The sequence below is a fragment of the Diuraphis noxia genome, unplaced genomic scaffold (genome assembly GCF_037042655.1).
Source record: "Diuraphis noxia isolate RWA-SAM2 unplaced genomic scaffold, SU_Dnox_SAM2 contig0003, whole genome shotgun sequence".
Classification (NCBI taxonomy): Eukaryota; Metazoa; Arthropoda; class Insecta; order Hemiptera; family Aphididae; genus Diuraphis; species Diuraphis noxia.
The window spans coordinates 78,245,712-78,264,045 of NW_028301713.1; the positions used below are offsets into that span (position 1 = coordinate 78,245,712).

At 29.2% G+C, this 18,334-nt stretch overlaps 1 protein-coding gene across 1 annotated transcript; it reads right to left on the minus strand.

Annotated features, from left to right (window-relative positions):
- Positions 1 to 380: 380 nt before the first annotated feature.
- Positions 381 to 18,125, minus strand: LOC107169334 (dopamine beta-hydroxylase-like). Its single transcript, XM_015519055.2, has 9 exons — positions 17,602 to 18,125; positions 11,931 to 12,083; positions 11,312 to 11,575; positions 10,031 to 10,228; positions 9,793 to 9,877; positions 9,534 to 9,700; positions 8,022 to 8,204; positions 4,757 to 4,944; positions 381 to 3,039 (listed from the first exon to the last, which is right to left on the minus strand). The coding sequence occupies exons 1-9, from the start codon at positions 17,950 to 17,952 to the stop codon at positions 2,793 to 2,795; spliced, it is 1,836 nt and encodes a 611-aa protein (XP_015374541.2). The 5' UTR covers positions 17,953 to 18,125; the 3' UTR covers positions 381 to 2,792.
- Positions 18,126 to 18,334: the final 209 nt, after the last annotated feature.

An 18,334-nucleotide genomic window follows, 5' to 3' on the forward strand; every position in this document is an offset into this window, starting at 1 on the left:
TTTTTACATATACTTTCTTTTTTTACAAACCCTGAAACCCAAAACTAATTTTTATGACTATATAACAAATGTTTATGCTTTATACAGTATATTATTGTATTTCATTGAAGTTTTCATTTCTAAAAAAAGAACAGTAATTACCTATATATAACAAGTAATAAATACCTAAAAATAATGAATTAATATTATTTAATCAAGCCTTGTAAACAGATACTATTTGTGAGTGTGTGTTTGAAATAGAGTATTACTGTGTTTAATAAATAATCACTAAATATTGTATTAAATAGATACTAGGTATTACCTATATGGCTATATACTTACTAAAATACTAAAATATAACATATTATAATTTAAATAGAAAGATAATAAATAAGTTGAAATAGTTGGATAATATTTTATTATTTTAACATACACATTTCAGTCATATAGTTAAACTATAAATTTAAACTTAAATAGGTAGCATTAATCTTTATACTAAAAAATTATTTGACGTTCGTGTACAACCACAAGTTCACAACTGAATACTGATAAAATGTCAGGCCCACATCAGTACATCACACAAAATCAAAATATCGATAATTGGTTTTTGTTTATTTTTAGACTTGTTGGATTTATTTTTTCCCGAAATGACGACTTCGGTCGTCGATAACACTAATATACCCGCATGATATAGGTATAGCCATAATGCCATATATAGTCATAAAGGGACAATATTATGTCTATATTATATTTATTGTAACTTGATATAATTAATTTAATAATATAAAACCTTTTATTATAAATTATTTTCTGATGTATACCACTATACAGGGTGTTCCTTTAGAGTACAGAGTGATTAGAAAAATATAAAATTTTTTAAAATTAACTTAACTTATTCCATAAAATGAAAATCAACTCGTTAATTTCACGTTAATTAAAAAATAAATTTAATAAGTTAATAGTTAAGTTAATGAATATCCAAAAGTAACTAGTTAAGTTAAAAAGTTAAGATAAAATTAACTTTTTAACTTAACTTTAACTTTTTAACTCGTTAATGCCCAGCCTTGGGTATTACCATTATTATATTTTGTTATCGGACGATACAAGCTTAATAATTTCTTTTCCAATAATATTTCATACTATACAATATATAACTATAACAATCTATAATTTTGTTATTCCTTTATATTATTCTATATATAATATAGGTCCTCGACTTCGATGGAAAGTACATATTAAATTTTATTCAATATTAAATAATTATATGTTTGAAAAATATGGTTTCCATATATTTTGTGTGCAGAATTCTGTTGATGAATTATTTAATAAACTTTTAATTCGTTTTTTATTTGTAATTTCGATGATATTTATAAAATTTTGCTCAGACTATAAAATATTAAATCAATGTTTAATGGCATTTTAAATTTAAATAATTTAATATTTATCGACATTTCACAAAAATTTTATAGGTAAATCGAACAAAATAAATATTTGACTATTATTCATTCAATACACTTAATTGTAATACAATGATTTTTGTCACGTATCGATATATTATAATACTCAGCACCAGAACAAGTTAATCACCGGGCAGGCTGCTGGCAACTGAATTTCACTAATCGCTATGCTCTCGATTGTATTGCTTATAATATTAGAATATTGATTAACACTTTATTTTATTAAACACGTATTTGTTTATTTATGCGTTTTGTATACGCAAAGGTATTATATTATGAATTATTATTGTAATCAGAAACTTTGGGTTTAACTAAGTTACTTGAAATAATACATTCAACTGTTATTTTTTTTATTAAATACGAAGGGCAAAACGCATAAAAACTAGTTAGAGAAGCAAAGGCTTATTACCCAAATCCTATATAGTCTATAAGACATATTTAACACTACACTACGGTTTTTAAATGCATAGCAACACAATCGAAATTCGACAACATCGTTTTTATTACCTATATGGCATACAGCTATATCGATAACTCTCAAAGTCGGAGTAGTTAAAAAAAAACGCACCATTCCGGAGAATTCCGTTGTCAAGCACAAAAAGGACGGCGATGAAGTATGAAAAGCGCTTATATCAATGTGCAATGAAATAATATTTTAGTGGTGTCTACGTTATAAGGCAAAGCAAGTAAATTGTAGAATATAATGATATAAATTGTAATATAATATAATAATAAGGATAAATTCAATAAACGTGTGGAGTTATATAATACCTATACCATACAAGGTGATACATTTATGATAACGATGGAGATAGTGTAATTGTTATTAAATATGTTCATTGACGATAGGTAGGTATACGGGATTTCGAAACGAAAAATGTTTTCGTGAGGTTATTATAAGTCTTCGTTTTTTATTTTTTATGTTACGATTCATTTTCATAAATAAACCTAACGTTTCGCTGTCTGTTGAGGTCTATATCAGTATAATATTATTTTCTAATGAAAATAATACGAGTATGCATCTATGCGTGTTTTAAATTATTATACAATCGGAAGCGACGAAATACTTTTTATGTTTCTTTCACGTACCTATATACTATATTATTATGTAGATACATACTGACTATTGAACATTACGAAGTGTAAAAAAAATTATTCGGTTCGTAGCCACTTAAATACGGATCGCGTTGCAGGAAGGGCTGCTCACTAATCGTTTGAAGTGGTGCAAGAGCCGTCGACGAGGAGGGTGTGCTGCCTGCAGGGAGGGTTGTTTTTTTTCGAGTACCTATACTTAATAGTTATAATATGTAATAATTATTATAATATTAAAATGTGATACGAGACATCAATATTTTATTATGAGGACGGCGCAGTCCTCACGCTGCAGCTCCTGGCCGGCGGCGGCAACGTGTACAACACTTTGGTGGACGGCCTGTTCTCCCAGTCGCCCGGAAACCTTTCGCCTGTGCTCCTGTTGCACTGCATGGACAGCGTGCTCTGTTCGTACACCTGGTGCAGCACTCGACTCCGCATCGGCGTCCACTCGGCGCCGTTGTAGTTGACGCTCACCGGCTGCTCTGGCGACGTCCGCTGTCTCTCCCACCTGCGAGCACGTTATACAATAAACCTAATTGTTGTGTTAAATAAATATTTTATTGTATATATTATGATTTTTGTTTTAACAATTTTTTTTTATCAGATATGAACACGTCACAAAGGGTGTACGGATGTAAATTACAAACATTATCATTGAGTATCATATAATGTACAATATATTATTATACACTCAATGACTACACACGTCTTGGTAATTTTTGATTAGGTTAGTAAATGCATAATTCATATAGTAAATATAAATTACGAATATGATTAAAGAACACTGCCCAATTTCACGAAGAAAATAATGAAATGTATAATGTAAAATACATAGGAATCATCAAAATAAAACAAATTAAACATAATTTGATGGTATAAACTATAATAATTACTTATTAAACCGTATTTTATTTCATTTTGGAAAGGTAATGAATAAAAAATTGAAATTTTTAATTTAGTTTCCTATACCTACCTACCATTAATAACATTCGGTTCTAAAGCAGAGTAAAAATTCAATAATTGAATTTTTATAGAACCAGAAAATTTAAAAATTAGAAGTAGATATCTTAACGGCAAATTGGTAAATTTAAACGGAGATTAAGAATAGTATTTTGGCACAGTAAATTTAACCATGAGTCAAATTTGTACCTATAACTAAAAATCGCTTAAAATACAACTTTATATTTTTCAAAACAGTGGGAACTTTTATTCATAATACATAACATTAAAGTCGTGCAATATATAATTATGTATATTGCACGCGATAGATACTTACACATCACAATATTCAATAATAAAGTATAATGGAATAGATGTTTACAATATGTATAACAGCAGTGCATCTACAATGATTAAAATATAATAATACGTCAAATTATGTTTACGATAGGTACAATATTCAAAACCGCATGGAAAGTTAGAAATCTACCCAACACACTGTTATTGTATACTATTGCAATATTGAAAAGCGATTAGGTGAATCGAAGTATACCTATAGCTCATGTCTAGCGGGAAAATTATGATTTTATACATTTTTTACATTTAATAAATAAGTTGAATTTCAAAATGTGTATATCATTATTATTTACCATATAGGAATGTGTACCTATATACGTAGGTAAGTATACTTTTTTTATGTTATTGATTCACACGATAAAACCGCACTCAATTACAGAAAAAATGTCTAGAAATACGATATCATTGACTTTCCAATTATTGAACAACTTATACGAAGTGAATTTAATATTTACGGTTTGATGGAATTTATAAAAAATCGACCTACTCGTGAAATGTCTATAATATTGTATTAAAAAATCGTATTGGTATATTCCAAGTATAATCTTCACAAGTGTCCACGGTTGCATGGTTACTATATGTTCATTCCTATACTGACACAAGACTGTCATTAACTTTACATTAATGTTTTATTCGCATTTATGTCATCTAGATTGTCATTATTACATTATAAAATATTAAAATATAAGACAAACAGTTATGTGGTTTGTCTGAATACCATGTGAAACACGACATGTAACGGAGACGTTCGTATATAGCAACCAATAACACAGCTAGGTAGTAATTATGTAATACTATACGAAGTATAAGTACGTCATAGTTCATTATATACTACATTTAATTTACTCAAAATAGGTTCTGTTAAAATGTATTATTCAGTCTAATGTTTATTATTAATGAGAATGATAATATGATTATTGAATACTCACTCGTTTAAAAATTTGAAATAGCTTTTGAGATTCTGGTCACTTATTGAACTCTTGCACACTTCTAACTCTATCTTTGGATAGTAATACACGTAGTTGACGCACATTTCGTCGGTAATGCTGAATCCACCGAGTGTAATATTTTGTCTGTCCTCAGTGTTGTAATGACACGTAGTTATTAATGCATCTCCCTGTACATCAAAAATAATTTAATATATTTAATATTAAACTTGAATCAAAGTTTATACATATTAGGTTAGGTACATATACTTCTTAAATATGTATTGCACTAATGCGCTCATAAATCTGTTTTCGTATACAAACCTCGATTTTAAAGTAGATAATTATTAATATAACGTTTAACTTAAACATATTCTTAAATATATTAGTATTTTATAAGCATAGTTAATGCTATTAATTAATAATAATATCGAATAAACAATCACAATTCAATACCTAAATATAGATTACCAGATTACCTACATTGACGATTCAAATTGTAGATGATTAATCATTTTCAAATTGGAAAAATGACCAGCATAATATTTTAGTTATTACTTAAATTACTTTTAACAAACCCTAAAAATAAAATATATTTAATTACCAACTGATAAATTACTGGACTACTGTACCTATACGCATCTCATATTACAAATAAATTAAAAACAACAATAAATTATCATATATAACAGGTTTTATTCGATACACATTAATCATTATAAAGTAATATAGTCATATTGAACGATATTTTAGTGCTATAATACTTTGCGATGGTCAATAAGTCAACTAATTATAAATTATACTTAGTAGGTAGAACACTTTTGGTTAGGTGTTCAAATTTTAGATTTCAACTTGTAGTAGATAGCCATAGGCTATAGATTATAGGTATATTCATTCTTTACCATTTTACCACGATATTTTACATCGGTCATTAAACCAACCGTCGTTACACTTTACATTTAATCATATACCTGCATGAACTCAATTAACTATTTGATGATATTTCATGTTTCAAACACCATTAGGAATATTGTTTTTTTATTATTATTTATTATCTATCGTCCTAATTCTCATAGCTCGTTAAAGTGGGTAATCATGAAAAGTTTGTTTCGTAAAACATTTACATTAGCGATGGTATTATAATATTATTATATTAACCGGGTCAATTTAATATATCTAGAAAATACAATATTATACTTACTCAGAAGATAACTTTACAAATACATACCAAAAATTGTAGTACAACAACTAGACAAATAATACAAACTGTATACAATGATGATAAATAATTGTTGAAAAACTTTCAAGAAATTGATTTATGACCGTATCAAGAGTTGTATACAACAATTTTAATCTCCCTTCCCAGTTCCCATATAGCCAAACTTCGGGTGTGCCGGCCCTTTCCTAATAATTATATTGTACACATATAGAATGATTCACTTAACATGCTTAGGTACCAGTCACACCGTTTCTTTTCTTTTAATAATTAATTTTATCAGATTCTGATTTTGAAATTTTTTAGTATTCTAAACCGTATTTTAAAATACTACCACTTATAGTTATATATATAATATATATATATCTATTATAACATATATTGATATTATAATAGAGCTGCAAATTCCAAATTACATTGTACCTATAATCTATATACATATAATACATATAAATTTATATATATATTATAATAGTATAATACATAATAACCACATACCTACGTAGAGTTTTGTTTATAGGTATGCTGCTGCAGTGTGTGTATGAGCGATCCTAGGATAACCTGCCGACGACCGATTGATTTCGGTTTAATGATCGCCAAGGCATTGTTAATAATTAATTAAAACGGAAAAAATTCAACAAGTAGATTACGTATCTATACGTGTGTATCGTGATATAATTATGTATTATTACCCCGTTCTGTCGTCGCGCGTCGGTTGATTGGATCGCACACCGACGAGACCCGAGGGTGTTTGCACTGGGCGCTTCATCTTATATATACATTCATAATTTTTTTTGTTTTAATTTTTCATTATTTATCACACTGTTGTAATATATTTTTTAGCTCATTGGATGGTACTATATATACCATAGATAATATAAATAATCTATGTATTATGCAGGGCATTGCACATTTATTGCGGCAGCCGCCGAAATTCCTATCTGGGAGAGACCGTCATTGTGTTTTCTTCTCGCGGCGCCGACGACAGACGACTGCGCAGCTATACACCACGGTAACGATACACAACACAATCACAATATATAATCATCATTATTAATTATTATTAATATATAATAGATTCCTAACATGTAAAACGATTTAAAGATAGACAATGGTTTAGGTAGCTACTAGCTGCAATAGTAAAATACAATATACCCACCTAATAATATATGAATAATAATATTCAATATATATATGTATATATAGAAGTGCCCATTACGTTACTATTACAATATTAGAATATGAAGTATACCTACTCTAGACATTCCAAGTACCCATGAATAATATGTTTAAATTGCAAAAATATAGCTAAAATTGTTATTTTTGATTATTTAACATGTAATTTTGTTCAAATTTGGACTTAAAATAATTATTAAAAATACTGTATTAGTATGGTTGTTAGTTTTTTTTTTTTTGTTACCAAATTAACTACTTATGAAAAAATTTTAAATTCAAACGTTTATAAAAATGTAATTTGATTTTCCAGTAGACATTCTAAACTTAAGAAAACTAGACAAACATATGAAGAATTTTGTATTAAATTTTCAAATCTTAGATTTGGAAAGATAAATTTTTGAGAATTTTCAAATTCAAAATAATTTGCACATTTTCGTGATCTCCACATACTTAGTCAAAATTCGTACTTTAAATGCTTATAGATAAAATGTTTGATTATGTGGTTTCAATATTTTTTTAACTGCTATTGCAACAATATATTAGGAGCATTGTACTACATTTTTTAAGTTTTTACTAAACGAAGAAATAGTATTGATATTTATAAAAAAAAAAAACTTAAAGCATCGAAAATTAAAAATATCTATAAATAACTTAAAAAGGATTAAAATATTTTGAAAAGTATTGGAGATGGTAATATAGACATTTTCTACACTTGCTTTTAAAACTGTTGTTATTGACATAATCTCAGTAGCTTACCAGATAATATGATTTATGAGTATAATATTGATAAATTTAGCTACTATGGTACATAATATTATTATTTGTGTATTAATTTTATATTAAATGTATACCCTCATTATGAACATCGTGACTTACAGGGAGCACTCGCACTGGTTTATGAAGTAGACGAATTTCCTGGAAATGCGTGCTGTAGTGATTGTCCCTGTTGAGTTCCGGTAGTTCCTGACCGTCCCGCACGTGTTTCGTGTAGATCATAGTGCCAGTGAGGTGAGTATGCAATTGTGAACCAAAGATCTCGATCCCAGACGATGGGATACTCTGAAAATTCAAAATGATTTTGATCTCAGAGATTTTTTTCGACGATCGAAATATGGCATTATCGTAGCGTTATTTGATTGCAAATCGACAAAAAGCTTCGAGTAAAAGTTTTAAATTTATAATATTACTATAAAGCGGCCAAGCGGCGTATTTTCTTGGCTACAATGAGAAAGTACAATCTCATAGAATCTGGTTCATCTGTTTATTATAATATTATAAATACTAATAAATAATATACGAACGACATCTAGCGGTTCAATTTCAAACTAAAATATCATTTAATTCTATTAGAGAAAAAATATTTTTCATTACGTTTTGAAAATTATTTTTTTAGAAGTTACATAAAATTTGTCCCTAAACAGTATAAGTGTATTGCTTTGTTTGTATCCATACTATTATTATTATTATTATTATATTATGGAACTATAATAGTTTATAATATTATATTATATATTACACACGTTAATTTTTAAATCGAATAAAATTGATAAAGCATAAATTGTTTCCTCTATGATGAATTGATGACCCAGACAGTTTACTCATGCTTTTTACTGAAATAAATACTGTTTGTTGTACATGTTTAGGTGGAATCTTTTGAGTCTATAGATACTCGTAAATTATTAATAGTAAACCATGTTAATGCTATAATACTGAAAGCCCCCTTCAATTTACAATATTTAACAACTAGATGGCGCTAAATAAATAAAAATAATTTTAAACGTTTGATCAAAAAAAATAATAGTCATTATTAGGAAACTCAGAAGTTTTAAATTTTAAAGTTGATTTTTTTTCTACTCATTTCATTGTGCGATTTTGTATATTATTGGTTAAATATTTACTTGCATTTTAGACGATTTAACATAGAAACATAACATTTAATCGATCCTTAACACACATAATATGTGAAATAATATAACTATTGTTACCCACTTATTTTTGACATAATATAATATATATTACGTATTATACGAGTTTTCTGAATCGTATACGACAAAAGTAATAGAAATTATACTGGTCGCCATAATTTTGAAAGCACGTAGTATGTAAAATGAATTTTTATATTTTAAGGTAATCTGAGAGAAAAATCATCCATTGACCATTATCCATTTAAATTTAAAAAAATGTATTTTAAGTAAAAAAAAAACTGTAAACATTTAAAAAAATTTAAAACTGTTATTTCGAAACATTTAAAACTAATTAAATATCATCTATAGTTGTTTTTGTAATTGCAATGGTAATTATTTACTTTAAGTCTTTAAGGGATTACTTAAAATCTTTAATTTAATTTCACAATTAATTCATATTTTAAAGGTATAATATCATTATTACCACTGCGGTGCATTCAGCAATACAATAGCCGCTCAACGTGAAATCATCCAATTTCGGTGGTATAGCCATTTTGTCTGTGTACTCTAAGCCCAGTTCGATCACTCCGGCGTCGTATTTTCTCACTTCCGGCGTTATGTACAATCGTACACCGGAACTGTCCACCATACCTACAAAATTACAGCAGTAGTTTATAATAAAACCTGTACTCTTGGAGTGGTGATCGGTAAAGAAAAAATAGAAACAGAATGAGAAACGTTGCCTTTTCTTAACCCGGGATTGTTGTAATGCACCTCCAACATGATGTAGCTATTGAAATCGGGACCTCCAATGGGTAAACCGGCTTCCTGTCACGGGAAAATACATGTTGAGAATATTATTATTATAATAATAAATACCATCGATATTCAATATCATATATAAATCGTTTTTGAAACGGGTCGAGTGTACGCGGTCTAAACAAGTGACATATTTTTTTATTTTTGGTTTAGTCTCATTACCTCGGGGTACACGAAAGGAGCAGCTCCCATTGCCCAGGCGGCCATCACTTTTTTGCACACCTGTGTCTTGTACGGCCTTTTATTTGAAAAACAAGGACCACTGTACAGTGGTATTCGACTGCCAGCACTTGATTCGCAATGGAACACTTCCATGTGATGCACTACACCTCGACTACTTTCTTCAATGACCGACTCGAACTGTTTTTGAATAAAAATGCAAAAATAAATAAAAACAAGTAAACGCTGCACATCGGCTAGCACCTACTGCATCTACTGTGCGGTTTAAGCGAATAATTATATAATGAAACGAAATAGGAATCTATTTTGTATGAAATATCAGATATTATGTCGTATACATGTTGAACAGTATATTTAATAATTATTTTACAATTAAAGAACAAAATCCTTTTTTTAACGGCTTAACTTTTTGTTATGCACTGTTTTGAAAAATTAATAGTTACTTCATTATATCGGAAATATTGTTTACTTCAAATTGTGTAACAAGTGTTTTTTTTCTCCGAAATCAAAATAAAATACGTGTTATAATTACTATCCTCCATGACGGTAGCTAAGTGTATTTTTACTTTTTACTTGAAAATTCTACTGTATCATTTTATTTGTGGAAAATTTTTTCAGGTGATTCAATAAAGAGTGGAAGTCTGGAACGGAATGAATTAAACCAGTTCTGGAAATCTTGAGTCCAAAGTCCATTAAAATGTTATGTACGGGAACCTATAGTTTAAATATTTTAAAAAACTGAAACTAAAACAGTTCCCTAAATTTTTAAACGAAGACTATTTGGTTTTACGGTTGTAAATAATTTTTTTTATAATTTCCGTGATATATTTTTCCATAAGCGCTTTAAAAATCTAATTTTATTTTTGTTTTGAGTCATTTATACATTATATACATATATATTTTGTTATTTAGATTTTAGAGTGTTTATGTATAAGAAATTACTCAAATAGGTACTAAGACTTATGTTTACATTTTTTTAAATTAAATAATTGGAATTTTTGATTTATTAATTCTAATAAATTTTAACCAGAACCTGAAATACCTAATGCTGAATTTATATTTTTCGAGAACCTATTGGCTATTAACAAAATAATTGAGTACCGAAACAAAAAATGTTCCAATAAAAACTCTAATTCAATATGAGCAGGTAACATAAAATACATCGTAGCTTACAATTTAATGTGAATTATAACATCAATTACGTATTTATAGTAAATACATTAAATGCGTTAACAATATTTAACAATATGACGTGATGTTTACCTTGACAATATGATGTTTGAACGATAAATCTAGAGGAATCTTCATCACGTGACACCAATATGTCGTCTCAACTGCTGGGACATTTACTTTGGAAGCTAACACATCTATTTTGGACACTTTATCCGGCAATCGGACCTGCGGGGCTTCTGGTTTTAGCAACTGAACTCTTTGCATGCCCTTTGCTCTGGCTTGTGACACCAACAGCCCTTCTACTGCAAATAGTGGACCACCGCCTACCATCCATACAAGGTGAGTAGTGCCATCCTATTATGTAATTATTGATTATCATATTATTGGTTTTTACATAATATGCAGCTATAGCATTATTATAGGTATACTAAATACATTATGATTTTATTTGAACTGTGAAAACTTGCGTTGATAACCTCAGTTGACTTTTAAATTTTTCAAAATAATATTTGTTCTTGGGTTGAATTGCCTCATTTCAAGTGTTTAACAATGAAAAGTCAAGAAATTAATTCAGGTTTAAATTTTTATAATTTATTTATATCCCATAATAAATGGAAAAATAATAATAACTGTTTCAAAGTATATATAACTGTTGGTAAATTGTATAATAGAATAAGATTAATAAATTTCATACATCACAGTCACTTGCCTGGATTAAATAATCACGATCGTCATCACATGTATCAAACTTTCGAGTAAATGTCAAAGCAGTCCCGCCTCCGTGAAATCGAGCAACATCGAACTCTTCACAATCCTGTCGTTCATCTACAGAAATTCTTCCAGCATCGTCTGTCCACGTGTCCTGCATAAAAAATATTGTTACACATTTTATTAAATTATCTACGGGTTGATTAAATTTACTTGGACGTTTATAATAGTCATTTTAGAATTATTAAATTGGTACTTTTCGATACTTTTAGAACTAATTTGATAGGTACTCCATAAACTTGTACTCAAAACTAATGATATCAATGATATCATTTAGATATCCAATAATTTAAACATTTGTACATACGATAACATTACAAATTTTAACACAATAAATACCATTCGTGAGTTGTAAGTAAAAAAAAAAAATATTTCATGAAATTATTATAATGAATAATAATACATATTTTAAGACTGTAAAATGGCTCGTAATAAATCAATATCAGCATCTATTAATTATTGAAGATTGGTTGCAACAAATAATTTACGGGCGTAGACGACAGACGCGTAATGGAATTTTATGACAATTAAATTTCCTTTATTCGTATCTGTGAATTCCGAAAATTCTGACCGAAATTAAACATACTTCGAATAGCCTGATCTAAATTCTTAAAATATTCTAAGATACTTAAGTGGATGTCACCCATGCATTTTTTGTCTCAGTCTTGCACATGTACGACATACCAAATTTCCATTCATTAGTTTTCATATACCTACTGTGCCATTAGTTTTGATATTAGAGTGAATTCACTTATTATTAAACTTTTTGTCAAGAACATTGTCTGTTAAAGCATCGGCTTTTATTCGATATTTTAATTTTCAAGTGACGTATGATCATTTTTAATTTTTGATATTTCACATACCCATATCTTGCTTGCAAATGAGAATATAAAAAAACCTCCAAAGTTATCATAGACAATATTCTTACCTACAAATTTGAATAATTATAGGTCAATTTACTCTAATATCAAAACTAACAGCACTCTTTTTAAAGTACTAACCGAAAATTTGACGTGTCATACGCATGGGTAGCATCTTCTTAAGATTGTACAATATACTATATAGGTTACATAATTGTTTCCGTTTAAATGAGTCTTTCAAGGCAATAAATACATTATACTTTTTACTTTTTAGGACCACAATTATCCGAATAAATATCAAATTTAGTTAACTATCCGAACATTTTGCTTTTGGAATGTCAATAAGCGTTGTAGGTACAAGTAATCATGTATTTATATAGAATGTAGTATTATTGTATATAATAATTCAGTATTATATTAAATATTAATATCAATAAACCATATAATATTAGATAGGTACTTGTGTTTTTTCGTGATAAATAATATATAATATAAAAAATACTCGGTATCCAAATTTTCATGTTTCCGTACTAGATGTGGTCCATAAGAATAGGAAAATAAATTTAACTGTCATTTTATACATCATTACCAAGTTCAAGAAATTGCCTCCAATTTCATTATGATTATACACCATAATCAACAATATAAATAACGAAGTAAAAAGTTTAATTATAAACTTATGTGAAATTCAAGCCAATGAAATCAATATTATATTAATAATAAAAATCAAATAAAAAAAAGCAGATAAGTGAATGTCACTCTGCTGTACATTAGGTGGTGAGGTGAACCTCTCACTAGGGTAGGTTAGATTTGAATGCAATGATAGATATCATTGTATGCGAAAAACGATTCTGAACGGAGATGATTTGTCAGTCTAGGATATATTATATTTCAATATTATCGTATTATATTTTGAAACAAATATTTTATGCATAAGGCATGGTTAATCAATTTTTTCAAAAACATTGAATGTAGTTATCATAATTCATAATATCTTATATTATCATAGATATACATATACCTGGTTTGAGGATAAACCGTTATCGTTACGCGATTTCATAAAAATTTAAAACTCAAACGCCCAAAACATTTTTCCTATAACGACGCTTCAAATTTTCTCTATAGTTATTTGAAGCAAAGCTTATGGAAAACTTAGTGTTGAATTTTATAACCTTAGTTATAAACACAAAAAATTTTATGATTTTTAAACTTCAAAATTACTTGCAAAATTTCGCATTTTCGACAGATTTCGTAAAAATTTGAACTACAAACGCTTATAAAAAAAAATTATGCCTATGTATTCTTATAATTTTTTAATCACTATAAAAATAACTTATGACTTATGAGAAACTTTGTATTAAATTTTCAAATATTTTGATAGGGCCAAAAAATTTTTATTGACATTTCAAAAAAAATTTTCAGAAAAATTAAAAATTTCAGTTGTCTATAAATATCTCAAAAAAAGTCAAAATATTTTGAAAATTAAATCATGTAAAGAAAATGACAATCTAAATAACTGGTAAAATTTTCAAGTATCTACGACTTATAATTTTTGAATAATAACAAATATTTAAAATCGTTTGAGGATAAATCGTTATCGTTACGCTATTTCGTAAAAATTTAAAATTCAAACGCACTTAAAATTTTTCCTATAATGATGCAGATTAAATAAAACATTTTAAAAATTGGCTGAAACAAATAAATACAATTAGTTCGGATAATCAAGGTGGTATTGTACACATCATAAAAATATGATCCTGTTTTAATATATTTGTAAAATATTAAGGCTTCTAAACTAAATAACAAAAAAAAAAATAATAATTTCGACTCAACAGATTAAAAAAAAAACCCCACATTATAATAATACGGCACACGTTATATTGTTCAAAATCAAAATTAAAACAGAACAATTAAAATGTATTGATTTCATCTACGTTTTTTCACTATAAAAAAGTAACGGTTTAATTATATACTTTTTGTAATTTTATCTAACCAATGAGCAATACTTCATTGAATTTAATATAACGAACAAAAATAAGAGTTCTTCAATTAAATCCATCTTCAAAATCTTTAACGTATCGTTTTTCTTATTTTCAGTCAGTAACACACATTTATACCATCTATGTATAACAGTTCATTACACTATTGGTGTACTTGTACTATATAAGGTGATTCACCAAGTCTCCTCAATATTTTTACTTTGATTTATTTATTCAAATCCTGATTTTTGTAACTTTAAAATATACTAAGACCATATTTTCAAATTTTCAATTATTTTTTTTTTTAGCATAAGAAGTTTCCTGTACTAATACAAATTTCTGTTTGTCAAATGTAAACTCATATCTGTAATTATTTAACGAAATTTTTTTGAATATTTAAAAAGGTTAACCTTAAAAGATATAAATAAAACTTTATGTGGCTAATTTTTATATGCAAATACCATGATTTAGAACATGGGATTCGAAAAATATTGATAAATAAGGGAACCCTACTTGGCATCCTTGGTGAATCACCAAGTGCCGAAATTACTTAATATTAATCTTTCGTCATTAGTCGCTAAATACGTAACTGTATACTGTCTTGACACTTGCCTAAAAAAAAAATATTTTGAATTAGATCCAAATTATTTTGATGTGCGCACTTCGCTAAGATCAAAATATTTGTTCCGATATCATGTAAAAATAATAAATTTAATATTATATTTTCTGAAAACTCTAAAGAAATTATTTTTTTAAATACATTTAAATAATCCTTTTTATTTGTGTATGTATAATGGATTTTGTTGTACATCCTCTCAACTTAAAATACCAGTAAATCACTGACATACACACAAATACTTTACAAAATCGTCTATCACTATAATAAAATTTACCATAAACCTAATTGAGATAATATGATTATAAGAGTAAAAACGCAGTATATACCACCATTGACTTCTAACGACGTATGTGCAGTGAAATTACCTACACATATCGCCGTGGAACGCAAAAAGTAAGGTTTCCAATGATCGTTTATAATCAAGACAAAATAACTTTAATTTTAACTTCCTTGATCAGATTTTATAAGAGATAAAATTAACTAAGAAAACCCGTCAAGTAGGTAACCGTTCTTCGATACAGTATAGGGTCGAGTGTATCTCCGTCATTCAATAGGTCACATGTAAATATTATATTATATATTTTAAATTTTAACTCAAAGATAAATCATTATAAGCGATAGAATAATCATTTTGATTAAAGATTATGGTTACCAAATAATTAATCTAATAATAATAACATTTTAATAAATGTTCATATTATAGATTATGAGCGGAGAGTGATATCCTGATGCTACAATGAAATGTGTGTGTGTGTGTAATTCAAAAATAAAATACCTATAAGATATTTAAAACTTTCACCAAATATTTATATTTATATTAGAATTTTCTGTACGTTATAAGTTTTTGATAATAATATACTTCAAAATATAATTAGTTATATGTTTAGTTATATATTAGGTTGACATACCGTCTAGCTGTTAATCTAAGGACATCTAATTCAGTGACCCACGCATAATTTACAACACAGGGGCGACCCCACTCGTGCTTCTTTTTTGTTTTACTCGATCATTTTTAAAAGTAAACAAAAATACCAAATTCTGTATGATCATTAATCAACACACATTCGTCACTCAGTTGTATATTTTATGTAACGTTTAGCAAATAAATTCGTTATTAATCCATAGATATAATTTAAAATCGAAAACCTTAGAATCTTAAAAATTTCACAAAAACATATCATACTAATTTTATTTATTTTTTTAACATTTTAAAATATATAATTTCTACTATCTTAGATTTGTTAAATTTTTTACTTCTTTTAGTTCATTTTAATAAATTTTTTTTTTCATGTATATTATATTTATAGCTTTGGAAATAAGTATGGAGTAGATATTTGTTTTAACAGCAATTATAAGAGCTATAGTTTTCTATGGGTCCCTTCTCACACTGGCATAAGTGGCAACGAACTAGCTTATAAGGCAGCCAACGAAGCAATAACATCACCCAGCTCGGTATTAATAAATAAAATAACATTCCAAGACGCACTCATAAAAATAAATAATCTAACTAAAAGTCACTGGCAAGACTCATCGTGGGAGAAGACCTCAAACACGAATAAACTAAAAGAAATTAAAACATCAATCGACCCATGGAAAACTCCCCCACCCTTCATCCAGGCACGAAAATGTAGTCATCACAAGAACTCGGATTGGACACTCCCGCCTAACACATCGCCTGCACCTCATAACAAAAGAAGACAGCCCGACCTGTGAATTCTGTGACAAAGCGCTGACAATCAAACATATCACACTAGAATGCCCCAAGTTCACCAGCTCCAGACAAATTCTCGGAAACCCATCAACAATGCAACAAGCACTTGGCGAAGGGAACGCCAAAAACATATACAATTTTTTCAAAAACACAGGCTTGGCAAAACTAATTTAGAAAAATAACCAAATGTACATATATTCTATAAACTCCCTCAACATAATGTATCCCCATAGTTTTAAGACCTATTACCACTATTTTGTAATCGTTACAGGCTAATAACCTCAGGAGTTGAAGCCTTATTTAAATAATAATAATAATAAAAAAAAAAGAGCTATATTGGGAACAATAATAATATTATCGGTGGCTATATACGTTGGGTAATTTGTAAGAGTATACAATCGCCTAAACATAAATGGCTCCCATCCAAACGACACTGCACTCACCAACATTGCTGTGACGCCTTTCCAGTCGACCCACATGACGCAGAAGTCAGCTCCCGAGTGGTTGCCGCGGCCCGAAAAGCCCAACGCCAGCCAGTCGAACGGGCCGCCGCCGGCCGCGAAGTGCACTTCGAACTTGACCGACCGCGACCCGTAGTCCACCGTCCAGTAGACGGCCGTCCGGCCCGTGTCGTCCAGCGGTGCGGTGTACACTCGGCGTCCGGCAGCCCCGGTGTGGCCGCCATCTGTGGCCGCCAGAAAGACGACGACGACGACGACGACGACCGCTACGACGGCCGTCCACCGGTGACAACACCGACGCGGTTGACGCGAAGCGGACCGCTGTCGTTTCATGGCGGACGTTTCGTTGAAAATATAATGAGTGTAGTTATGTGTATACGTATATAATATTGTACGACTCGGTGCCGTGTCAGTGGTGCGACTGACGCGCGCTAAACGATAAGCGGCACGCGCGCGACTTGCAGACGACGGCGGCACGCTCCAAACAGCCGCTAAGTCCGACTTGTCGTCGGCGACGCTCTGACGGCTGCCCCGGCTGAGTGTGGGTTTTCGGGTGGCTGCGTCTCGAAGTCAGGGGAAGGGGGTGGGGCGCATCCCGTCTTGGCGGTGCAAGACCAGTGTAAGAGCAATTGCAGTGATGAGGTGTGTAAATGTGTATATGTACAATATATTATGTGTGTGTGAAAGAGAGAGGTGCTCAAACAGGCACATTGAA